The 27,483-nt window shown below is 44.0% G+C and overlaps 1 protein-coding gene across 1 annotated transcript in view; it reads right to left on the bottom strand.

Moving 5' to 3' along the window:
* Positions 1-27,483, bottom strand: part of LOC142494354 (uncharacterized) — a 51,077-nt gene that overhangs the window by 14,023 nt on the left and 9,571 nt on the right. Inside the window, exons 2-17 of the mRNA XM_075598912.1 lie at positions 25,060-25,212; positions 23,484-23,611; positions 22,723-22,852; positions 21,934-22,050; positions 21,028-21,089; positions 19,224-19,370; positions 17,289-17,474; positions 16,522-16,624; positions 16,080-16,221; positions 12,309-12,492; positions 11,644-11,743; positions 7,635-7,756; positions 5,033-5,070; positions 3,945-4,057; positions 1,042-1,190; positions 354-448 (exon numbers count right to left, since the gene is read on the bottom strand). Coding sequence (XP_075455027.1) covers positions 354-448; positions 1,042-1,190; positions 3,945-4,057; positions 5,033-5,070; positions 7,635-7,756; positions 11,644-11,743; positions 12,309-12,492; positions 16,080-16,221; positions 16,522-16,624; positions 17,289-17,474; positions 19,224-19,370; positions 21,028-21,089; positions 21,934-22,050; positions 22,723-22,852; positions 23,484-23,611; positions 25,060-25,212 — 1,969 coding nt within the window. The remainder of the gene's footprint in view (positions 1-353; positions 449-1,041; positions 1,191-3,944; positions 4,058-5,032; positions 5,071-7,634; positions 7,757-11,643; positions 11,744-12,308; positions 12,493-16,079; positions 16,222-16,521; positions 16,625-17,288; positions 17,475-19,223; positions 19,371-21,027; positions 21,090-21,933; positions 22,051-22,722; positions 22,853-23,483; positions 23,612-25,059; positions 25,213-27,483) is intronic.

Here is a 27,483-nt window from a genome sequence, read left to right as displayed (position 1 = left end):
TCTGATTCCATCTTGAATGTCACTGGACTGTTGGAGAATTGCTATTGGATACTTCTCCATCCCCCAACCCTGAGTATGTGTTACCCTCTTGTCTGTTAATTGTACTATATTGCTGTGTTCACCTTATTTAAGGAATAAATTATATTTTATTATATCTTAAGCCACGTTCAGTTCAACCCAGATATTTGGTGTTCATTATATCTTGTCATAAGCTACCGTGACATTGAACACCTAGCTACCTGGAGCAGCGAGTACTTCCCATACCTGTGCCGTCTGTTTCCAGGTGATTGTTATTCTGGGTTACAAGAAGACTGACATTTTGTAGGAGTTGTACGCGGACACTCGGCACTCACCTGAGACTTAAATTGTTCAGAAGAGCAAATTGTATCCCATTAACGATCTCTGGCAGCTCAGGGATTAAGGCCAGCACCGTCACACCTATAAAATACTGCAGCAAGGTGGAAAACAGGACAGGTTAGGCGTATAATAAACAGCGCTACCCACTTCAGCGCCAGAGAGAGTTGCCGACAGCAAAGTGGTTACACAAAAACAGCAAACAGAGGTGCGTTCCTAGAAGTATTAACAATCATTATGTTGTTTACAACGGCGTTTCCAAGTATTAGGTATACATGTCAGAAAACTACATTGTAGCCAATTTGTAACAGTGACAGTCAAACAAAATACCCGGGTGTTCGATTGACAAGGGAGAGGAGTACCAGGGCGAGTATCAGAAAGAAGGCCTCGAAAAGAGAAATAATGCCCATCTTTGCCTCAAAATCCGGTAACAAAAGTAAAACATTTGATTATGTGGACACACACACACACACACACGAATGGTTAACACTTTAAAGGGTTAATCTCCAGCTCAATGCTCAGTCAACACGCTATCTTCTACCAGTCGCCACTCCATGTGTCCAGCACTGGCCAACGCTGTAGACTGGAAACCATTTGGTCTGATGCAGAATTTATGGTCCATATGACTGGAGGATATATAGAGACCATTTGCGTGCTGTAAAGCAGTGCGCTATGACGATCACTCACCTGTGACACTCTGGTATCTGTTAGAATGGGACTGATGTGCTCTGTGGCCAGATCTGCACATGCCGACATTAACAAGGTAGAAACTATCAGTATGACCATTGCTCTCCAGCGGGACCAGTGGACCACAGCACTGTGGTGGTGCCCGGGCACTATGAGGCAAAAGACAAGATGCAACAAATCAACAGGATCTCAACATGCTCTAGATATCAGAAAAACAGGACATGGAGTTCAATCATGGTGCAACAGAAATATTCGGCAGGTATATCATATAATAAGTCCCATAAGCCACGGACATCAAAATTCTTGATCCTGGGTATATAAATGAAACAAAGCTGCTCCAGAGAAATTGACATCAATTGTCATCCCAATCTAAAGTTCATGAAGACGTAACTGCCGAATATGGCTTAAATCCTAGAGTGGGATTTATAGGGTAATAGGGGGACACAAAACCAAAGGCAGACGGTCCCCTTTTAACCAACCACGCTCAGATAAAGTCACTGAACAATATTGATGACACAGTCAGAAGTCAGCCAATAATACCACAGTCCACTCACTGTTAATGTAGAGTGATGACAAACAGCAGGAAATCCGTGTGAGCGTGCATCCAGCTTGATTGGAGATCAGGAGAGAACAGCCTCTAGGGAGGAAAGTGGAGCACAGCGCAGGGACAAATAGCAGGAACCAGCACACCATAGGTTAAAAATTAGAGTGGGTGGTTGCTCCTTTTTATGTTGTCTCCCCTTGTCGACCAATAAAGTAGTTTTTAACCTATGGTGTGCTGGTTCCTGCCATTTGTCCCTGCGCTGTGCTCCACTTTCCTCCCTAGAGGCTGTTCTCTCCTGCTCTAGATATCAGTGTATTCCTTAGGGTAGTAGCCTCTTGAGTGAAGGAAATACAAAACCAGCACTCAATTTAAAAGGCAAATATCCTTTTGGATGGTCTAGTCTGCAAAACATGTACTCACCGAGTAACTCAAATCTTAAAACCAGAGCCCATGAGCTGTATCCCCATGAGTAGAATGACTAAACTAGAGCAAAGCTAATATGTCCCGTCCACCAAGCCCTACAACAATGCCCAGAGTTACTACGGTAGGCAGTGGTATGACATGAGGCATCTTACAGGCTATTCAAATGAAGGTGCAATACGTTGCCTTATGCAGGGGCGTAGCTATAGCCCGAGGGCCCGCTCTCTAGCTTGAACAATGCATTTTTTCCTACCACGCATGCGTAGCAGGCAAGTGCCAGTCGCACATACGCAGCCAAACAATACAAAAAATTTACCCGGGGGGCCGTTCATGCCTTGCTATGCCACTGGTCTTATGGCTTTGCACCGTTTAGTAAATATTGCCCTATAGCACAAACCTGTAAGATATTGATCTACAAATAGGAGCAAGAAACGGCAAGATTTAGTAACCGTGTTTTGGAGGGGAGTAAGAGGGTGTCATTGGATGCAACGCTTAGACCGCGTACTGTACGTGTGAGACCGAGTGGATCGTGGTGTTATGGACTAACAGAGCAGAGAAGAATGGGCCTGGTTTAGGAGGGGAGTATTAGAAGTTCTGCCTAGCGCTCTCAGCTCCTCAAACGTAACATGCCCAACTAGTCAGAGATCGCTATTACGCAAAATGGGATTTGTGACTGGACTGCAGGTGCAAGGTGAGGTGCCAATAAATATAGTAGTGTGTTATCAGCATAGAGAACATGGCTGAACCCAAACCGTGTTCTTCACACAGCAATAGCATATTTGGGCCCAGATCCCCAAAGCTGATAGATTAGGGTTCATAACGCGATCTTACCCAAAATAGGAATGGATTTCATGTTCCCCAATTTAACATGGTGTACTCAAAGCTAATTGTATGCTAAAACAATACCAAATCTAAATCTCATTTGCATAGGTTTAATGTCACATAACGTAGCATTATCTTCCGAAACTGTGCCATTATGCCAGCCTTGGCATTACTCCGATCTAGACCCTGATATGGGTGTTTAGCTCAAGTTGAAAGGGGAGGGGAATTAACGCCATGTTGGCTAAATCATGTCTAACTGTGGTGCTACACCCACCCAGACCCTTTAAAAGCCTCGCTTCTCGATCTGGATGGGAGTAACACCAAGTTGAGGTATGACTTGACCAACGTCACATTAAGTCCATTAAGCATGAACAGACTTTTGTGGCTATGTCATAACGCCTCATTTACATGTTATTGTCTGATAGTTAACAATATGCTCTTCCGAGCAGCAGTGGAGGAGTTGGCAAAAGAGACTAAAAGGAGCAGTGAGGTAAGCGGAAAACCAGTACCACGGGTGCCAACAGGGTGAAGAATGTACAGCACAAACGGGTCATCAACGGTATATCAAATAGATTAAGGATTAGGAAGGAGACCTGCGAAAGGGACAAGGAGGATTTTCTGGAGATGACTTCCACTTGGACCTTGAAATAAATCAGCAAAGTCTTGCAGTGTAATGGACTGAAGGGAGCACACAGGAGGAGTAGGCCAAGGAAGCGAGTGAAAGAGAAGAGGTGCCATGGGTTGGATTTGTGCCTGTTTGTTAAAGAGGAAATAGCGACGTTTGGCAAGAAAAACAACAGGACTGGATGAATTTGTAGTTAAGGAAACTCGGTGCAACTTCCGCCAGAGGCTTTCAGTGGAAAGATATGAGGAGGAACAGTTTTCAGTAAAGATGAGGTTAAGTAGGTGCTGGCAGCAGTCCAATGCTGGAGACCAAAATGGAAAGGAGAGAGAAGAGATGCCAAGGAAAGACTGGGGTCACAAACCAACGTCAACAGCGGACTCACGGCCCTCTATGCTATGGTATAATCTCTCAATGACCCCTCCAAAAATCAGCTCCCCTCCCCTCTCCCCCGCAGTGTACCCCATTGGCCATGGATCTCATGTGCTAGCTTACCGTGGCAGTCACTGATGTGAATGTCATAGATATGAGAGTGCGTCTTCAGGGTGAAGATGAGCCCGATAACATACGCAATGGGCAGGAGAATGGACACTGTGTACACCAAAGGCCTAACACAAGAAGAGAAGATCACTTGGAGAGATACAGTATAACAGCCCATAGCTATAGGAAGCCATCATTTTTATAGACTCGCAACAAATTCCTACACATTTGTTAAATTGGCACATTGGACATTTGCAATTAAAAAAAGTTAATAAAATGGCAAACTTTAGTAAGATATCAGCGCTTGCTAGTTTCAAACTGGCAATTGCCAATATCTTACAGAGATTCAACTTTGCCTACAAGTTTCCAGATTTTTGGCAACTTAAGACAATTGCCGATTTCCCCAATACATTGCAAAAATCAATGTTCAATGTTCTTGGCAAAATCCAACAATGCAGGGAAAATGGTGCTGAAAGAAAGAAATATAAGAACTTTTGTGATCAATTCTCACAAACCAAGGTAGCATTGTTCATCTTAAAGTCATGGTTGAATTTGTTCTTTACTTAATTGGTGCCTCTTGCACAGCATCTTGGGTGGGTACAGCACAGCTGGGGAACCCAGGATTACCTGCATGTCCGTCACAAGTCTCCCCAACCTGCTGCATTCACTTTACTGTCATATGTTAGATAGTGAATAAACTGCAGACCGCTCATTTCTTATAACACTTATTTTAGGGTTTCTGGAGTAATGAGACTCCTAGTGTATGTATTTAGCACACAAGTAATTAACATACTTTTAATACACTTGGTATATGAAACCGAGCATGATTATAGAAAAGGGCTGTGCAATTCCAATCCTCAAGGGCCACCACCAGGTCAGGTTTTCAGGATATCCCTGCTTCAGCACAGGCAGCTCAGTCTGACTGAGCCGCCTGTGCTGAAGCAGGGATATCCTGAAACCTGACCTGTTGGTGGCCCTGGAGGATTGGAGCTACCCACCCCTGATATAAAAAGCTCAAAAACATCAACCTACAAGGATGTGCAATGGTTTTATTGTATCTGTTTGCAAGCAGTGCTGCTTCACAGTAATGTAAGAAGACTCACTGGACCTCGCTGTAGAATGCGGTGCTGTTGTGTACAATCTGGAGGGGAAAATAAATAATGAACAGAATTACAAAATGAACAGGATACACAAACAGTAGAAAGTGGTCACAGCCCCAACTGGACATAACTCGCCACTTTGCAATCTCTTCAAAATGCTGCAGCTACAATTTTCACCTTAAAGAACTGTGCGCTGTTCTGCTCCCTACACCCTCCCGCAGCACCTACACAGTACTGCTCCCAGCAACCTCCCCATCACCTACACAGTACTGCTCCCTACACCCTCCCCATCACCTACACAGTACTGCTCCCTGCAACCTCCCCATCACCTACACAGTACTGCTCCCTGCAACCTCCCCATCACCTACACAGTACTGCTCCCTACAACCTCCCCATCACCTACACAGTACTGCTCCCTACAACCTCCCCATCACCTCCCGCAGCACCTACACAGTACTGCTCCCTACACCCTCTCCATCACCTCCCGCAGCACTGCTCCCTACACCCTCCCCATCACCTCCCGCAGCACCTACACAGTACTGCTCCCTACACCCTCCCCATCACCTCCCGCAGCACCTACACAGTACTGCTCCCTACAACCTCCCCATCACCTCCCGCAGCACCTACACAGTACTGCTCCCTACACCCTCCTCATCACCTCCCGCAGCACCTACACAGTACTGCTCCCTACAACCTCCTCATCACCTCCCCCGCAGCACCTACACAGTACTGCTCCCTACACCCTCCCCATCACCTCCCGCAGCACCTACACAGTACTGCTCCCTACACCCTCCCCATCACCTCCCGCAGCACCTACACAGTACTGCTCTCTACACCCTCCCTATCACCTCCCGCAGCACCTACACAGTACTGCTCCCTACACCCTCCCCATCACCTCCCGCAGCACCTACACAGTACTGCTCCCTACACCCTCCCCATCACCTCCCGCAGCACCTACACAGTACTGCTCCCTACACCCTCCCCATTACCTCCCCCGCAGTACCTACACAGTACTGCTCCCTACACCCTCCCCATCACCTCCCGCAGCACCTACACAGTACTGCTCCCTACACCCTCCCCATCACCTCCCGCAGCACCTACACAGTACTGCTCCCTACAACCTCCCCATCACCTCCCGCAGCACCTACACAGTACTGCTCCCTACAACCTCCCCATCACCTCCCGCAGCACCTACACAGTACTGCTCCCTACAACCTCCCCATCACCTCCCTCAGCACCTACACAGTACTGCTCCCTACACCCTCCCCATCACCTCCCGCAGCACCTACACAGTACTGCTCCCTACAACCTCCCCATCACCTCCCCTGCAGCACCTACACAGTACTGCTCCCTACACCCTCCCCATTACCTCCCGCAGCACCTACACAGTACTGCTCCCTACAAGCTCCCCATCACATCCCGCAGCACCTACACAGTACTGCTCCCTACACCCTCCCCATCACCTCCCACAGCACCTACACAGTACTGCTCCCTACAACCTCCCCATCACCTCCCACAGCACCTACACAGTACTGCTCCCTACACCCTCCCCATCACCTCCCGCAGCACCTACACAGTACTGCTCCCTACAACCTCCCCATCACCTCCCACAGCACCTACACAGTACTGCTCCCTACACGTTCCCCATCACCTCCCCCGCAGCACCTACACAGTACTGCTCCCTATAACCTCCCCATCACCTCCCGCAGCACCTACACAGTACTGCTCCCTACACCCTCCCCATCACCTCCCGCAGCACCTACACAGTACTGCTCCCTACACCCTCCCCCCACCCCTTATCATACGCGGCTTATTCAAAACAATGGCTGCTTCTCCCGCTGGTGCGTTGGGTAAGCCCCGGTGCAGCGCGCTAGTGGCTGCAGTAACATTGGCTACGTCTGTGCTGCTCCCTACACATCTCAGCTTTGATTTGCAAATGGTCAAGAATGCAGCTTCGTAACATTGTAGCCAAGCAAAGGAAGACAACTGCATTGGCAGGTTTCGCCCCTTCAAGCCAGGCTACAGCCGAAACCAGGGGCGGCCAACTCCAGTCCTCAAGGGCCACCAGCAGGTCAGGTTTGAAGGGTATCCCAACTTCAGCGCAGGCAGCACAATCAGTCCCAGCTTCAGCACAGGTGGCTCAATCAGTGGCTCAGTCCTGTGCTGAAGCCGATATATCTTTAAAACCTGGGCTGTTGGTGGCCCTTGAGGCCTACACGTTTAACATTTAAGTACAACATTTCACAAATAACCTTTGGGGTGGGGGAGGGAGCATATTTTCATTTTGAATATTTAACCCTTTGAGTGGTGTACAGTACTCACTACATCATGAGGACTGACACTCCGGGGGACACATGTCCCATGTCATAGTGACCAAGTCATTCTCAAAAAGGGACCTCGTGCGTTCCTATGTGGGGCAAGACGTGATACAACCAGTGAGGAAATGGAGGGCCCTTGCTCTTCTAATGTTCTATTTATCAGGCCCTTTCAGCGAGTGTCCCAGCATCCTTTGCAGGGTCTCCTGGTTCAGATGGGCGTACTTTTAGATGCTCCTACACTGCCTCTCCCATTTAATGCTGAAGTGGGGTAGAATAATGGTTCTTACCAGTTGAGTATGGCAGTTCTGGCAGAGATATCTCTCTGTTGCATTCTGGCTGATGATAGTCAGACACTCCCCACACACCATCTTCCCGTAGACTTTGGAGAAAAGAGTCGGAGCAAAGACACCTGCAACCACAGGGGACGCATTGGAACAATTTCAAACTAGGAAATGTTCTACACAGAATTAGTGGTTAAGGTCCGAAGACCAAGCGAGTGAGAAAATACTGCATACAGAGCAGGGGGGGGGGGGGGACTTATTCCACTACCGTGTAGTACAGGGGGGCTCAACTTCAGTCCTCAAGCCCCTCCAACAGGTCTTCAGGATATCCCAGCTTCAGCCAGAAATTGAGCCTCCTGTTCGGAAGCGGAGATATCCTGAAAACCTGACCTGTTTGGGGGGGGGGGGGGTGGGGGGGCTTGAGGACTGGAATTGAGCACCTCTGATGTAGCAGATCTGTTGATTTTTAAAATTACATGTATGTATTACCCCTTTGCTTTTTAATAGATATTAGATGTGTAAAAAAAGTATACAGCATATAAGCCCACTCCGTCCTTTGTGGTATTCTTTATAAACAAACAATGCTAAATTATTCCTAAATTGTTCATAGTTTTGGATCTGTAGCTCGCTTTCCATGTGCGATTGCCAACAGCATGGTAGGGTTAAACCAATTACAAACAGCATGGTATGGTTAAACCAATTACAAACAGCATGGTAGGGTTAAACCAATTAGATTGCTCTCCCCCGATTGGTCTGTGTGCCCTACATAAACCATTATTCTTAGCTCACTGCCTATAAAGCAACTGGTTGTTCCAAGTGCAACAGAGTTTTAAACGAGCTAGAATTTGCACACAGGAGTGAGCCCAGCATGGTCAATCGCATTTATATTTCTTACATTGTGAGGTGTTGGATAGTGCAATAGATGCAAGACGGAAGGGTTCCACCTGATATTCTGGAAACTCAGATTCTGTCCCGTATATAGGCATGAGGCGATTGCTAGGCTTAAATACCAATGCTTTGCGAACCTGTGTCCCCCACACAGGTACCACCCAAGACCTGCTGGTCGACCCCTGTGAGCTCTGGCAGGGTTAGTGTTGTAGATCGCAGGCACATCCTGCAAATCGGTGCCGCTGGACATCTATGCGGCACTAGCAGGACACAACTGCACCACAGAAATACCTACTGCAGTGGGGGGGGGGGGGGGGTGAGGAGGCAGTAGTGGGGGGGTTCTGGAACAGCAAGATAAATGGGATCCCTGCATTCTGGAAATTGTCAAAAACAGCAAAACCCTCCTAGGGTCAAATAACCTGGCTAGGGATTAAACTAGGTTAGTGCAGGAAGACTTTAGGGGCAGCGTTAAGGCATGTAGCATCCTCAGTGGCTTTGCCAGAGGTGTTGCCAGGGTGTAGGGGTGGCAAAGGCAAGACTCTACACACTAGAGACTTTAATGTCGAGGGGGAGTGGCTCAGTGAGTAAAAGACACTGACTGGCACTGAGTGTGAAGCAGGGGAGCCTGGTTCAATTCCCGGTGTTGGCTCCGTGTGACCCTGGGCAAGTCACTTTATCTCCCTGTGCCGCAGGCACCAAAAAAACAAACATAGATTGTAAGCTCCACGGGGCAGGGACCTGTGCCTGCAAAATGTCTCTGTAAAGCGCTACGTAAAACTAGCAGCGCTATACAAAAACATGCTATTATTATTATAATAATGTGTGGTTGAGGAGGGATTTGGATTGATGGGATTGCCGGCTTCCAAAATACTCAGGGAGCAGCTTAGATTCTTCATTACAAGTATTTAAACTAGCTGAGGGGGGCAGAGAAATAAGTCAGGATACTCCCCCCCCCCCCTCCCCGCAAGGGGTAGCGATTAGGCAGGACTTTACAGCAGGAAACCTATCGGGCAGGGGGGAGGAGAGAGCATAAATAGGAAAAAGATTGGTAACATTGGCAGAAAGTAAGAACAGGGGAAACCATAACGTTTAAGAAAAGCAGTTCATCATTTGGTTATTATTGCAATTAGCTCTTGGATGTTTTTCGCCAATTATTGGATATTGTGAATCGCGTACAATGAAAATCAGCACAGTACAGTAGTTATACCAGGTTACATTATATTTAAAATGGATTGGGAGGGAAGGGGAGTAGTCTGAACATAAAGGCTACTTCAGTACAAGGTACGGTAGAAACGTCGCTTTGGGACAACTCAAGAAACTGGTAAGGACTTAGTCTTTCATACTGGGGTTACCTCCAGCCCTTCAGGACAAGAAGAGGAGTTGGATAGGATGTTAGAAGAAGACATCACTAAGATTGCAATTAAAGGAGAGGTAATCCATTATGGGATAAATGTGGACGAAAGCATTTGCCAAGAACAAAAGTCTGAGATTTTCGGATGATGTGCAAGATATGGTCAAAAATAATTAATTTTGGGACTGGAGAACATTAGGTAATAGACCAGGATGCACAATACACTTACCTACATTTTAATAAGGCCTTTCACACTGTCCAACAGACTTGTAAACTAGTTGCAATGCTTGGTATTAGATACAAAAGTGGTTGAACAGGTTAGACGTTGGTTGAAGCATAGGCAACAGAATGGCGGTAAATAAAGAGCCTTGGCAGGGAAACCCAGGGATCTGTACTGGAGCTGGTTCTCTTTAATGTCACTAGTTACATTACAAACGGTATGGAAGTGAAAGTGAAAACCTATCTGCAGGGGAGACAGATCTGCAGCAGGAGCGACACTCCAGGGGGAGGGGGTTAAACAAAATGAGGATTTAGGTAGGATCGAAAGAATGGTCAGGAGTGTACAATGCCATGCCAAAAAGTGCAAGATAACGCACTTGGGTGACAAATCTCCAAAGGCAGAATACAGGATTAATGGCACCTACTATAGAGGAAAGGGGCCTGTGAATCAATATTTCAATGGACTTATAAGTAGGCGAGCAAAGTAACAAAGCTATGCGTAAATTCAGCAGGATGCTACAGTAGGTTGTATATGTACAGTATGCATTTCCTTATTTGTATAGCGACATCCATGTACTGTACATAGCGCTTCATAGCAGTAATACACGTGACAAAATACAAGGAGATAGAATGGGAAGTAGTTCTACAGACATTAGGAAAAGGAGTCACTGCTCCTCTGAGTGAGGTTTTAGCAGCAGAGAGAGGGGTGGTGGTGATGCCACGTTATAGATCATTGGTAAGACCTCACCTAGGGTACGGTGTTCAGCTCCGGAAACCATATCACCAGAAGGACTTACAGGATATTGGAGACTGTACAAAGGAGGATTACCAAAAAACAGTGAATGATCCACAGCAGAAGACTTCTCAGGAAAGACAAAAGGTCCTTAATATGTACAGACCAGACGACAGAAAGGTTATAGTATTGAAACTACATAAAGGCTTTCAACAAAGTATAGGCTAGAAGCCTATTTGAGAGCAAGTCATGCACCGAAGCTAGAGGTTCAGGAGAAATACGAGGAAGTACGACTTCATGGAAAGGGTGTTGGATTCATGGAATACGCCTCCCAGCAGAGTTGGTAGGGCAACAACTAGAAGGGAATGTGATGGACACAAGACTTTCCCAAATAAAACTAAAAAAGTGTAAGTGGGCCAAGTGGTTCTTATCTGCCCATAAATTCTGCATTCTTGTGTTAGTGAAGTTCTAGTCTCTTTCTAATTGCAGGTGCAGTGTTTTTTTTAGAACAAGGTAAGGTCACAGGATTGAGTAGGTGGGTTACACCTTGAAAAGGAAATTGCAACCTACTCTACAACTAGTATAAGTGTATGCCACTCGTAGGACACATGGTCAGTGCAATGACAGGAGAGGCAGTGATATGGTCAGAGTGATCAGTTAGAGCGTTGCACAAATCTTGTATAAAGCAACTTTGACAATTAAACCAAAAAGGTCTCAACAATGGATTTTAACTTCATTTGAATTTAACTTTAGTCATATTTTTGCTCCCAACCTATGCATCCTCAGCACAAGCTCCTGACTCTAGCAACTTGCTGGCTTCTTACCTCCCACAGATATGAAGAGCAAAGCTGAGCCCACGCCTGCCGACCTGCTGTTAAACCTCTGCTCCCGGTGCTTGATTCCACCGATGACCATGCAGAGACCCTACAAGCATCAGCGCATACGGAGAGAGAAAGAGGCTAAGATGCTCTTATATACCAACCAATGCACTCAAGTTTACACTTAGTCTTCCCACATACCGATTAGATAATAAGCTCTTGGGGACAGGGACTCCTTTCTCCTAATGTTACATTTATGTGCTAATGTACCAAAGGGTACATATACTGTTATATACCCTCTGTTTTACTATATTACGTTTTGCAATGTTGTAAAATATTGAGTAGCACAGAGTTGGAGGAACTTTTATCAAAAGGTGAAATTACATATACATATTTATTTTTATTTTTTTAACAGAATACTAGGGAGTCTAAAAATTGAGATTTTAGTGTGACAAAATTACAGAGCGCTGGTAGAGGGTTCAATCCAGGTTCACCCTCTAAACAGTCACAATCATCACTAGACCACCCTCTACTCATTTCCAAAGTGTGACCGGGAAGATTGAATCTATTAATGTCAGAGGGACCAGCCATTACTCTTTAGTATACTGGATTATGTATTTGAAGGATGTACCGTGTTGTACCAAGGACTACAGGTTTCAAGGAGGACTCACAGGAACAAAGAGGACACACCCCAGCAATGTGCCCGTCAGGGCCGACTTCACCACTTCTTCGTAGCACTTATTCTCTTCCCGGGCGCCCTTGATTAAAGCCGTGATGTAGAAGGTCAGCTCAATGATGGAACCAAACGTAGCATTCACAACCGCACCCACGGCAAAGTTACTTTGTGCCGAGATACTAAACAATGCCACAAGAGACCAGGGCCAAACATGGAAAGAGAATGTCAGTTACAAATATTGTAGTTGAATATTGTGCAGTAAACTTTATCAACATCATGATAAATATAGTAACTCAGACAGTGTCAATTACAATTTTAAAATTGCCCTGTGCTGGCAGCAACCACTAGCTCTGGAAAAACATTTTTGTAATCACATTTCTTTTCCAACTTGCATGGACTTAAATACAATGTTGGCCAGATTATAGTACGGCCTAAAGTTTTGAAGGTGTTCTACATGAAAAATAAAAGGTGTTAGGTTGCGCATACAATACGGGCAGAGTTTTCGGAAGGATATTTTTAGGGGAAAAAAAACTTAGCACTATATTTAGGCCAATACGATACATACTAAAGAAAAAGTAAGTTAGAAGCGCAGTCAATACAGAGTTGGTGTCAAACTCTATATCTTTATTATATCGTGTCCCAGGGATAGCCCTCTAGGACAACAACAACATGAAAATCAATACATTAATAGTAATATTAAAAACTGTGCAGATGAAGCTGTAAGTGCAATTGCACTTGGTTGGTCTTCAAGGAGTTAGAAACGGGAGTCGCCCGATAGTTAATCTAAGTCTTGCAATCTGTGCACTGCCCGGGCAGGTTTTAGGTAGAAAGCCGGGGGTACCCCAGGGTTGAGACAATGCTCAATATGCTCACCCTTGATCCACTTTGGTCCGTTGGGGTCCAGTAGTATTCTTTAGCCCCAAAATCTGCTCCGTAGCAAGCTGCTCAGAAGCGCTAGGGCGCACGATAGCAGACAGCCCTCCGGGTGTCCGGGTCTGATGTCACTTCCGGCTGTGACGCACAGACCCTTCCCGGTAGTCTCTGGGCTTCGTCTGTTAGCTCTCCTCCTCCTGCTGGCTGCCGATGACCAGGCAAACGGGTTTTGATCAGCTGGAGCCCAGCGTATGGTGCTGACAGCTCTACTCCACTCCACTGCACTGCACTATATGGAAGCAAACACCCTATTGCTCCTCCTCCTACGCGTTTCACCAAAAGGCTTCGTCAGGGACGAAGCCTTTTGGTGAAACGCGTAGGAGGAGGAGCAATAGGGTGTTTGCTTCCATATAGTGCAGTGCAGTGGAGTGGAGTAGAGCTGTCAGCACCATACGCTGGGCTCCAGCTGATCAAAACCCGTTTGCCTGGTCATCGGCAGCCAGCAGGAGGAGGAGAGCTAACAGACGAAGCCCAGAGACTACCGGGAAGGGTCTGTGCGTCACAGCCGGAAGTGACATCAGACCCGGACACCCGGAGGGCTGTCTGCTATCGTGCGCCCTAGCGCTTCTGAGCAGCTTGCTACGGAGCAGATTTTGGGGCTAAAGAATACTACTGGACCCCAACGGACCAAAGTGGATCAAGGGTGAGCATATTGAGCATTGTCTCAACCCTGGGGTACCCCCGGCTTTCTACCTAAAACCTGCCCGGGCAGTGCACAGATTGCAAGACTTAGATTAACTATCGGGCGACTCCCGTTTCTAACTCCTTGAAGACCAACCAAGTGCAATTGCACTTACAGCTTCATCTGCACAGTTTTTAATATTACTATTAATGTATTGATTTTCATGTTGTTGTTGTCCTAGAGGGCTATCCCTGGGACACGATATAATAAAGATATAGAGTTTGACACCAACCCTGTATTGACTGCGCTTCTAACTTACTTTTTCTTTGTTGCCACGCATTTATCAGGGACTAGGGGTTCCCTGTTTTAAGAAGCTGCATCATTCATTGGGTTGTGTCCGTCTCACTCATATATATATTCTTTTTAGCAATACCCTATACGCACCGGACTGGTTCATGTCACAAGTTTTTTGTTTTTATAATATTTTTTTTTTATATATATATACATTTTATTGTCAATCCTGCTCATTGCCCATATTCATAGTAACATCCCATTTGGCGCACATTTTTTTTTTTTGTTTTTTCTTGTACGATACATACTAAGCCCTATTTGGACAAGATATAGTCCCACCATTTTAAGAGTGCAATTTCTTACGGATTTCCATGGTTTAGTCCTTCATGGCAGTACATACACCTATGAATTCCATGGGAATCTCTAGAGTATTCAAACCAATGATGTTTGTGTCACAGCTAACATACAGTAAGAGCTCACAAAAAAAAATTTGAATTACAAATTTGGTCCCCCTGCTCCTATGGAGGACTACGACAAAAGGAAAGAAATCTCATTAAAAATAATTTCTCACCTACTGTGATGTCCCCCATGGCAGCATAAACCAATGTGGTCTATAACAAAAAGGGAGAGAGACACCAACTTGCCTAACTGTGCCCAGATGCCAGATAATGGGAGCAAATCTACTTTGTAATATTTAGTGATCTCAATTAGCAGCTTCACACGTCTGTCCTGTGCATGCGTGTGCTCTGCCCATGAGGCTCCTCTAGTGAGTCAGATTATCTTTGATAGCATATATAGTGTTTCCTTTCCATATACTGGTTGGATACAAGCGTAAAGTTCATGTTGATAGAGATGCTTTACAGGCAGTGTTCCTCTTTCTGGGTCCACAAAACAGGGTCTTTCCAACTATTTGGTCATTTTTGAGTAAACCTTCACTGCCTTAAGTCTATGCGAAGCTCCGACTTGGGTATTTGATGGATTTGAATAAAAACGAGGGAGCCAGTGTTTCCTGAACTATATTAAACAAGGAAATGACCTTGTAAAGAAACGGACAGTGCACACAATCTGGTCCTTGTGAATGTTTTAATAGGGAGTTATGAAAGATGCTTGTAACGCCCACAATTCTTGCAGAGGTAATAGTCACAAATACAGCTTTCAGTTTAAATGTTGTTATAGATCTTTCTTCCGATGGTAAAAGCATATCCAATGCCAACTGGTTTAAAACTAAAATGTAAATCAAAGGGTGGTCAAGGCCCAGAAATTAGTGGTTTCAGCCTAGTCGTCACCTTAAGGCACATTACCTGCATATTCAATGCAACAGACTTGTTTAACATTGCTACCAATGCAGGGATTTGGACCTTCAGGGATTCTGCACACAATACCTTGTTAAACTGGTCCAGTAGAAAGTCTAGTATTTGTAATATATGGATATGATCCACTAATTTCCAGTGGGTAACCCCGGTCGATTAATATTTTCAGTACTCTGTAATATTAGATATTATCCAGGTTTATTTAATGGTTGCAACTTATTTCGAAGCCAACATCTCCAAATTGGGATCTTACTGGACCCCTGTGACAACAGATCTGATATTAATGGTAGTTCCCATTGTTCCTCCACTGATGGAGTAACTAGGGCAGAAAACCAAATGGTTCCTCTGTCAGTTCTATGCAATAATGGAGTCTTGTACTAGGTCTGTGCAGAGCTTCATCATCCTTTGTATCAAAGGGGTTGGGAAAGCATACACAAAGTTGAAGCCCCAATGGAAAGACATTGAGTCCATGTGCCAAGTCTGGATTTCTCCACCCTTTGCAGTAGCTTGTGGTTTAGCTTGCTTGGCATGAGATTCTCTGGTTCGCCGCAGAGAACTATACACAAGAATAATGAATTAGACAGAGCTGCTGGGGATGTGACCGTCTTACCTTGCTATGGCCATTCCAATGTAATATGACAGTGGCATTATGGAGAGAAGGGAGAGGATGAATTTGACTATGGAGCTGGTGTAGTTGTTGTGGCTGTCGACATACCCCAAAACCAGCGACACGATGACCAGTAACATCAAGTCTAGATGTGAGAGGTTAAGGAAATTGGCTTCTCAATGCCAGGTTGATTCTTTTCAACAAGTGGATAGCCAACCTTATCCTTTACGTGAAAGAAAAGTGCATAATCATACATACCGTGTATAATCAGGGTTTGTGTCTTGTTAGCTGGACTCCATACTCCCACATTAGATCTGGATCCAGCTTAATTTTTTTTTTTCTTACAGCTAATTCACTGCAATTTGGCTCCAGATCCTAACAGGTTTATGGAAAACGGAGACATGGAGAAATCGAACCGGAGTACATACAGCGCTGTAAAGGATACTGATTGCAAACACATTGAGTCCATCCACTGTGTATTTGTAGTAATAGACGTTCACTGCATGATAGCAGCACAGGATAACTTCTGTCTCATAGGAAACATCAGCCTAACAAAACCAATGGGAAAATTCATTACAAAGTGAGATTCCATTCATCAACGTTCCCTATTGTCCTGCACAAACCCCAATTTGATTGGCTCAGGGGGTTGTCAATGATGCATTGAGCCAGTCTTCTCAAACCATGGTCAAAACAGATCCTAAAATATCCCATTCACCAAGGATATGGTGGGAGTTCATTCTGCATTTTTACATCAAACACATATTGGGTTTAGTAACAATTCCCTGTACTGGGGATTACTTAGGTTTACTATTAACGGAATTAGGGTGGTCTCCATTAGACCATCTGATTTTATAGCCATGTTCAGCTCAAACATCATAGGGTTTACATAGCAAATATGAGTTCTGGTTGTGGACATACCAATGACCAGATTATGGTGTCTTGATTAAAATCTCCAAGTTATACAACTGAAATCTATTTATTTTGCAATGGTTTTGCTCCAAAGGACAAACTCCAATTGCTTTCAAGAAGATTCCCTTTCTTTGGTAAATATGGTGTCTTTTTTGGCCCAGTTTTGCAGCTGGGATATTTTTGTAAATAACCTCCCCTCCCCCGAATATATAATGCCTTCATGCTTTCTCCCTTCACATTGATATCACTAGAGCTTCATCAGGAATCCTACACAACCAATTGCAAAACCCCATGTTGCCCCACCTTGCTTATAGTGCGGATGTGCACGTGTTCCGGTGGCATGAGCAGCACCTTGGACAGAGTCCTGGCGTTCATCTTGGAGATGGGGATGAAAAATACCAGGATCCAGGAGAAAAAGCAAACCAGCCCATGGGCTACTGCAAGCACAGGGAAGCCCAACAAGAGCCAGATGTAAGTGCTGAGACGCCACTGGAAACAAACAGGAGGAGACAGGTGAGGACATCAGAAGGAAAGCCAGGTCAAACTTTCCCTATACACCTCAATGAGTTAATAGAAACCAGACGTCTTTCGGATAACCCCTATACTACAAGAGGCGCCAGCAACCAACGGATCTAACCGGGTCTAATATTTCACGAGAGAGAACAATGTGCAGGCTGGGTGGGTCAAGTGATTCTCCTCTACCGTCCACTTTCGGGTTTCGATGTTTCAAGTCTCTTTGTTTTAACCCATTAATTATCAACTTCATTGGTTAAGTTTAGTCCCATGTGGGGATAGTACCATTAAATGCACAAGTCGCTCAGCCTAGGAGTTATGGGGACACACACAAGTCATTTAGAATGTGCATCTTCTGAATTTCAAGCAGATCAAGATGCGTTGCTCAGATTGTACAGCTTTTTCTGGGAGTTATTTGAGAAGGAGTCAGTACAGTTAAGGCAGGGATGCTCAATTCCAGTCATCAAGCCAACCCCCCCCCCCCCCCCTTAAAAAGGTCAGGTTTTCAGGACATCCCAGCTTCAGCACAGCTGGCTCAGAGACTCAATCAAAGACAGCTGCCTGCAGTAAGGGGAAGATTTATGAAGAATATACAACAATGTTCTGTGCCTCTCGTAGGCATTTTTTCTCAACATTATATGAAGCAAATAAAAAGGTGCAATCCAGCCCAAAACAAACTGTGTGCTAAATCCATACTGTATGTAAATAGTGGGCAATTACAAACACTACCATACTTTTTTCCTCAGAAACCAGCCAACTTAAACAATTTTAGTTTTAATGAATGTCAATCATGAATCCTATATGGGTGTCATTTGTTCTCCAGCTTATGTATCACCTGAAATACACCAACTGTTTTACACCCCTGTACACTGTTGTCACTTACACTTCCTTCTAGAATGATTGTAGGCACCTTGAGGCACTCCAACATATGTTGTCTGTTAACACACATTCCCAGCTATCTCAAATTCCCACACCAACCATACCTTGGCGTTGGTATGCAGGCTTATGACGCCTTGGCCAAAGGGTTTAACTAAATAACCAAGTATTTATTATTATTGAAGTATTTTACTTTATAATTTTTACCATATATGTTTTGTCAATGGGATGTAGCATTGGGCACTCCTGTCTCTTGTTATATACAATTGCCACGCCCAGTAGCACTCTTGTTGACAAATATATATTCATGATGTGGTGGGTGGGGGAGTTTGAGCGAGCTGGGAATGTGTGTTAATCAATGTCTGACTGGTAGCAGTTGTTTGGAGGCTGGTGGCACCTCTCCCCAGAGCTCACTCCTTCACCTTTTTAACTTGGGAGGTCTTTTCATTTGCTACAGGAACTATGATGGTTCTTCCCCTCTTACAGAGGTAAAAGGAAGGGTTCACAGTGTAGTGTAGGACCTGCATTAATTTGGTTATACCTTGGCGTTGGCATGCAGGCTTATGACGCTTTGGCCAAAGGGTTAACTAAATAACAAAGTATTTATTATTATTATTATTGAAGTATTTTACTTTATACTTTTTACCATATATGTTTTGTCAATGGGATGTAGCATTGGGCACCCCTGTCTCTTGTTATATGTTGTCTGTTACCTTATTGTATTTTGCCCTCCAACCTTTGTGTACTGCGCTACGGAATATGTTGGCTCATTATAAATAAATGATCATTTAAAGCTCACGAAGGAAAGATGGCTTGCAAGGAAAGAAATGAAGACATAAAAAGCCTCACCCAGTAGCCGACAGAATAACTCTGGAAACCTGGATTGCCGTTCTCACATCTATCAATGAGGGGCGTCTTCTCCATCTCGTCTACTTCTGGGATGGCCTCGCACTTCTGGAACCTCACACAGCATTTCCTGCTATGTCCTGTCCCACTCTGCAAAGAACACCAGGAAGAAAACCGAGTCTCAAAGTGTCCACACCCCATCTGAGGATACCAGGTCAGGCAGACACTGGCCAGCTGATTATTTCTGCTCCCTGACATGGTATCTAAAGATGTGTGGTGATTTTGATGTGTAACCCTTCAGATGCTTTTATGCATATATAGACACAATGGGAATTATTTTATATATGAACAATTAGTGCATGCGTGTTCTCATGTTCCTGCCCCTTCCCCAGTTCATTATTCTTAAGTCTCTTGATCCAGCCGCTGTACAGTAGCTGGAGCAGCATCTCATGCAAGCTGTGCCTCGCACGCATACACTGTCAATCAACAGTGGGTCACACTATGACCCTCTGGAATAGCCTTAGGAATGTAACTAGCAGTGTTGCAAGAGATATGCCGTGCCATCTTGGGGCTCTGATACCCCAAATATATTTTAAAAAGGGGTGAGACTAGAAGGAAGCTTGGCCCTGAGAAAGACCACTAGTGTGTGGGTAAAAATGGTGGAAAAAGGAGTAAAACTGTTTTTGTATCACTTATTTTAGAGTACTACTGCCTTTATTTCCCACAGCTTACTTGAAAAAATGAGGTAACGCAAAGTATTTTGTTTTCCAGGCAAAATATTTTATAAATAAAATATTTGTTATGGTCTTATGATCTTTGATTGCAAGAGATCTAGATAATCACCCCACTTACATTTTTTTTTAAAAATTAACAATCCTGACTCTGTTTTCTACCCCTTGGGGACCAAGCACCTATATTTTCAACTCTTGAATTGGGTAATATCAGCATGGATTGATTTCATCTGGTGGAACCAACTGTAGATACGAGAGTGGTGAAGATTACTCAAGAGCTGAACTGTGGCTTTGTGGGATGCTCATGTCTGTTTGAAATGTCACTGGTATTTAGAAGAGCATTTGATACTATAAACATTAACTCCACTCCTAGAACCTCGAGTAATGAAGACTGGAACTTTATCTCCACTGAGCAGAGCCGCATTATGCACAGGACGTACAGGGTAAGTTGCATTCTTAGACCTGCCTTTTCTCGCTCATTCCTACAGCTCAATCTACACTTTACTTTTCCATTAGGTTGGTTAATTTTAGTAGCAGGCATGTTTGTCCCCAAAGCAGTGACATTTTTGATCTTCCAACCAACTGGAACACGACAAATTGTGGGATAGTCAGCATGTAGTCAGCATGTACAGATGCAGCGGCCGTTATTCGAACAAATCACAGCACCGTTTGTGTGCGCTGCTGTACTCCAAGCGGCCAATCGCCCCAGGCACATGTGTTTATCGCGGTTACTGTGTTTGAATTTCATGGATTTTAAGCAATTAAATTAATGAATTGTAATGTGTACAGTACTGTGCTACTGTGTCAATTTCAGGTGTTTAAAACCCAGAACACTAAAATGCAATTTTCTGCACTTGCGTCTAAAGGAGGTATGGTTGGAAGAAATTGTGTGCCATCACATGGGTTTTTCGAGGTATACACCGCGTGAAGTGTTTCAATAATGCCCGCTGCATCTGTAAGGCAAAGCGGAAACTCGGGGCACTCAAGCCGACAAGCGATGAACGAGAAGGGTCTGAGTATTTGTCTACGTCATCTTACTGTACAACCTCTAAAAAGAGGCTCTGAAGAGTCCTTACCTTTAGGATTACTTTTCCAAATGGCCATAAAAAATACCCAGCAAGCCTCCAGCACAGAACCCCTGTAAGAGGAACGTGCATTTGATTTCGGTATTTAATAATTTATATAGCACTTTTCTCCCAATGGGACTAAAAGTGCTTCAGTTACAAAAAGAAAGAAAAAAAAATAAATAGAATAACATGTAAGGTTATAAACGAGACCAAGCAGAGGGAAAGATAAATACAGGATGGGGTGGCGCTGTAGCTATTAAACGCCAGACAGGTTGTGGTTCATTAATGAAATGCTTTGGTAAACAGGTAGGTCTCGAGCCCGTTTTTATAGATTTCACAGAAAGGTGGCCTCTCGAACTATACATGGCAGATTGCTCCAGAGCGTGGGTGCACTGCGGCTAAAAGCTCGGGCGCCAAAGGAAGTCACGGAGATTCTGGAAACGCTTAGGAGTCCTTCATCTGCAGATCGAAGTGAGCGAATGGGAGTGTAGGGAATAGGGTTGCCAAGTAAGTAGTAGGGCACCCGCTTAGTAGATAAATCTCTGGGAGCAGGGGGTCACCAGAGCTGAAATTAATGGGGTTCAGCTGCTTCAATCCTGTGAGATGACAATAGGTTATGGAAAGCACTTATGTTGGTCCTATTAAAAATTAACAGCCGAAACCAAAGAAACACTTCTTTAGGACCAATAAGACTCTTGGACATCTGCTCTATGGCAATGAAGTAAAACATAAAACAAAAAGGTACTTCCGGAAAAAAGTAACTAACATTTTTTTAAATGGGAAGATGTAATGTTGAAACAGAAAAACTTAAAATGTGGTTGTACAATGAACACAGCATTTCTATAGGTGTCTGAATATGTCACTATGTACATAACCCATGTAGAGTGGAACGCTGGTGGTAAGAGTTTGACCTACCATATGGAGCTCCCAGTATAGAGAAGAACATCAGTGCTGATACCAGGAGATACAGAAGGCTGACCCACCATCCAAACAGAAGAAGGTAGATAATGTTCCCAAAAGATATAAGGGACTCTACAAAAAGGGAGCAAAAGTTAAGGAATAAAAAAAAATATATATATATTTATCAGTAAAGTTACAGCATTATTTTTAGAGTCAACATGCTCCCACGGTTGCTCCTTGCTGTACAGTGCTTTGGATCATCAAAAACCTCATGAAACTTCAGGTCCACCTTGTTACAAAAAGCACTACAAAACTACAGCAGTAGAACAACCTACATGTTGAGCAGCAGAACTGTAGGTGGCAGAAAGATATTCAAGTAATTAAAGTGTGTTGCTGTGCTGGTAACGTAAGTCCCTGGTAGTTTGGTATGCCAGGTCTTCATGGGACAAAGTAATCCTTAACCTTGTAGAACTAGCAGTGAGTGCCACCAACGCTATTTATCTTCCTACACTGGGGAGCTCAAGACGCCTGAAATGAGACAGCCCACCAGAGCAACATTTAAAATGTGCAAAAATTAAGAGGAATGAGAGAAACGCTCAGATGATTGGAAAATGCAGAGCACTAGTTACACCAGGAATGTCGAGAACTAAAGGACTTTGACATGCATGCCCTGTAGGGCATAGGATTGAGACATCTCATACCTTGCGGATATCCTTGAACTTAATGTTATCTTATTTTGGGCATACATCTATATGGGCGTTATGAAATGTAGCATGGAAGGAACCATAGTAACAGATTACTTACTTATCAGGAAGGGTCGCCCACCAACCGAGCTTTTCACTGTGTTCAGGTCCGAGTAGAGTTCCTTCACAATCTCAGACCGATCTTCCCACGGTCTCTCGGTTACGTGACTCTTCCACTTTTTAAAGCCAAACTAGTGAAGAAATAGACACAGACAATAGGCATATGTTACAACTGTAGGGTAACCACATTTCAAACATGGGAAGCCATGACACCCATGGCCATAATATCTACTGTGAAAAGTATTGGGCAACCTGCCTTGCTTCTCAACTCTTCCATCTCACTCTGCAGATCTTCACCAACTATTGGTCGCTTACATAATGGAGAGACTAGCAAAGCAAATATGGGACATTTTCCCATCACAACATTGTCCAATGTCTACAAAGTCAGGAAAGTCTTGCTACCTTGGTAACACAGCAGGCCATCCTACTGAGTGCAGAATCCCGAGGCTCTACCTATACCAGATATCAAGCTGGTAACGATCCCATCAGATATCTCAGCACTCATGGATTCTATAGGAACAGCCAATGAAAAGTAAACAGGGGTACAGAGATCCTGAAGATATGTCTAAATGAATATGGCACAGTCCAGTGGAACTGGAGTTTATACTGTAATAAAGTTTAAATACTTCTACTTTGAACAAAATCAGTGGTACTTCAGTTTTGTATAGTCTCCTAACCAGTAGGTCAACCTTCCTCCGGACGATGTTCAGATGACACTGCAGTGGGAAATTTCAGAACCTAACATATTAACAGTGTGCTCACCTTATAGTTGTTTGATAACTTTAGAGCCTCCACCTCATTCTCAGCAGTGATGGTGGTTTTGATTAGGCAGATGTCACAAGGCAGGAGCTCATCTGAGTGATGACAGCAGGAGGGAGTAGAGGACATCCCTGCAAGACAAGACATTAATATAACAAAAACAGAACTGAATTTAAGACCCTTCCATCGTCTCCCACAAAAACTGTGTGAGATTAATAAACGTATTATATATTGAGTGTTGGCTCAATAAATGAGTTTAGTTATTCAAATCCGTTGTGCCATGCGTTCCTTCCACCATTAATAACGTATAACATGTGTTTCGCTCGCCATCATGCATTAATGCAGTTTCATTATTGCGGTGCAATAGAATTGTATTATTAATATAACAATGCCACTTGGGCCGTATAGCATATGCGTTAAAAGTAGAACTTTGGCATCACATTTTAGATTCAACACAAATGGGTGTTGGAACCGGTTTCCTCATCTCCGACATGGTGGCGTATATAATGCGTATATAATGAATGAAATAAGAGAAGCAGATGATGAAAAATGCAAGACGCCAAAAATGAAACATCACTAGAATATATGTCAAGTGTCTTCTCGCCAACATCTATTGTGCCATAAATATACTAACCAACGAGCCTGCAACCCACCTTCCATAATCCCTTCACACAATGGGACATTGTACCTGTGCTACGATACATGGAAGCATGTGACAACCTCCGTGTACAGCGACGAATTTCCCATTAGGCCCAGGCAGCAAAATTTGGGGGCAGTATACAGAGGGTCCCTTCTCTTCCCCACTGATTGCCAATAAAGAGCGCATGGCCTCTGTAAAGGTCTCTTACCTTCTCCTTTGCCCTCCTTCTGCAGCATCGCAACGTCAAATGGCGATGCATTGCCATGACAATGTGGCATCACATGATGTCACGGAAATGCGCCGTCACGATGCTGGAGAACGACAGGGTAAGTGCTTATGGGCGGCAACATTTTAAAGTCCGCCACTGACTTTGTTTAGGACATTATCCCAAATGATAAACCAGGTGTTGGGAGCAGCGACCTATCTTCGGATTATCTGCAGCATTTGTGTGAAGAGAAAACACCAAACCAGGAGGAAGCATTTTCCAGCACACACGTGCAATGACTAATGTACAGAAAGAGACAATTTCTCTTCATTTAGATCAGTATTTGTCTAACCTGGCACTCCGTTAATCTGCAGTAAAATGGAATCAAAACCATAGACCTATTACAATTCTCCAATGTCTCAATAATCCATAGCTCACCCCCCACATCTCAATAATCCATAGCTCACCCCCCACATCTCAATAATCCATAGCTCACCCCCCACCATCCCAATAATCCATAGCTCACCCCCCACCATCTCAATAATCCATAGCTCACCCCCCACCATCCCAATAATCCATAGCTCACCCCCCACATCCCAATAATCCATAGCTCACCCCCCACCATCTCAATAATCCATAGCTCACCCCCCACCATCTCAATAATCCATAGCTCACCCCCCACCATCCCGCCTTTATCTCCTGTGCAAGACCAGAGTGAACGTGACGAGTCTTACCTGGCAGCAGTCTGGGTGTGAGCAGACTATGCTGGTGGGACCCAGAATGTGTGTCCCCCAAATCTGTCTGGACATTTGCGGTACAGTGTCGGTCACAGAGAGATCCCCTTCGATGGTGGGAGTCCCCTCTGTGGTCAAACTCTCGTGGGAAATCTGCAAAGAAGGAACATTCCCCAAGAATCAGCGTTTAAGAAAAAACAGTGAAAAAACAGAGGGGGGGGGGAGGAAACCACACCCCCACCCCCACCCACACACCCGTCTTGGACAGGGACCAGAAGTAGAGATGGGGAAAGTAGTCAATTTCCTTTGCAAAAGTCTCTCATTTAACATAGTTGTTGTAGCCGGGAACTATTCAAGCACAGGAGTGGCTTTGCAGGGCCAAAGAAAACAATATAAAATACTTCAAGTGAAAGGGACGTTTTTGCCAATTTTACATGGGAAAAATTATCACGTCCGGGTGAAAGCTGCTCCATGTGCCAGATATTTAAGTTTGTCTTTCTTCGCTAAAGTTTTATACGTACTACATTAAATACAAATATCTGCCATAATGTCACCTTAGGGCCGTGTTTTCATTGCAGGGAACACTGCAGACAGCCTTAAGACAGCCACAGACATTCACTGCAGAGCTAAGGATTCGTACTCATTACTGCTTTATTTACCTTGTGTTTCTCATGCTAGTTGATACACAGTGAGCTTAGGTGCTACTGCATAGTGATTCATCATTAATTGCTGCTGTCTCCTGTCAGTCTGCCCATACTATCTGCGTTTTGGATACAGTTTAGTCAGTGTTTTAGGTTATCACCATTAGGTGATAGGGTGACTGTACAGACCAGGTTTAGTCAGGTTTACTTGCCTTACTTCAGTGGAGAGCTATATAGGTAGGAGGTGTATTCATTAGGGAAGTACCATAGACTGTTATAGTCTGTGGGAACGGGCTTGAGAAAGGGGCTCTGTATGCTCAGAAACGTTAACCCCCTATACCACCTCAATTTATTGTTGTGTACTGTGCTTTTGTTGTTTTTTTTGTTACGTTTCCCTTTGTTCTCCCTCCTTCCCTCCTCTCCCTTCATTGTTTGCTTGGTCCATGAGATGTACTCTCCTTGCCTGTGCTGGGATTGATTTTGTAGCTGCTTTATTCACAAATATATCATTAGATTCTATTTTTGACAAGTTTGTCTGCTTTTCCTCATTTGTATGTATGTATTGTTGCTTCCTATTTGGGGGATTTGAGGTGCCTCCTTGCTCCCGTGCACCACTCAGTTTTCCATTAATGGCTATTTACACATACTTTGAGTGTTTTAGAAGATGATTTTACAAAGGATAATTTATGCTTTAGAACATGCATAGTAACCATGTACTGTATATAGAACGCTGTTTCTTTTATGACATTTACATTGTCTGTGAAGAAACTGTACATAACCATATGGGTACATGCATATTACATATGGGTACATGCATATTACATATGGGTACATGCATATTACATATGGGTACATGCATATTACATATGGGTACATGCATATTACATATGGGTACATGCATATTACATATGGGTACATGCATATTACATATGGGTACATGCATATTACATAGAAGATTAGGTTGGGGGACGGGGGCACGCCATCCATGAAGTTTAACCTATGCTAAATTTAGATGACAGACAGACACTTTATCTTTTATCCATACTTACAGTATATTGATCCAGAGGAAGGGGGGGGGGACCACAGTGAAAAATCTGATCTCATAAGGAGAAAAATTCCTTCCTGACTCCAAATACTGGCAAATTGGATTATTCCCTGGATTAACTTCCTTCCCATGTTTACTTGTTTGGTATATCCCTGTATACCTTCCCTTTCTAAAAAGATGTCCAACCTTTTTTTTTTTGAAGATACCCATGAGACTGATGGGAGGTACAATGGATAATTAATCCCACATTGTAACTGCCCTTACTGTAAAGAACCCTTTCCTTTGTTGCTGGTGAAATCTCCTTTCCTGAAACCTTAAGGAATGACCCAGTGTCCTTTGTACTGCCCGTGGGATAAATAGTTATTTTGAAAGCTCCTTGTACTGTCCCCGAATATATGTGTATATAGTTAATATATCCCCTCTTTTCTGATGTTAATAAATCTAATTTAGCTAGCATCACCTCAAATCATATTTAAAAAAAATCAGATTATCTACCCCTTTATTAATGTGGTGGCTCTTCTCTGCACTCTCTCTAGTTCCATAATGTATTTTCTAAGGAGTGGTGCCCAAAATTGTACTTCATATTCAAGATGTGGTCTTACTAATGCTTTGTAAAGCGGCATAATTATGTTTATTTCCTTTCCATCCATTGCCCGTTTAATTAAAGATAAGATCTTGTTTGCCTGTGCAGCTACTACATGACTTTGGGCACTATTGCCAAGCCTGCTGCTTACAAGC

This window comes from Ascaphus truei, chromosome 5 (assembly GCF_040206685.1).
Source record: "Ascaphus truei isolate aAscTru1 chromosome 5, aAscTru1.hap1, whole genome shotgun sequence".
NCBI classification, from domain to species: domain Eukaryota; kingdom Metazoa; phylum Chordata; class Amphibia; order Anura; family Ascaphidae; genus Ascaphus; species Ascaphus truei.
Note: the sequence above shows the minus strand (reverse complement) of the source record. Positions and strands in the feature narration are given on the sequence as shown.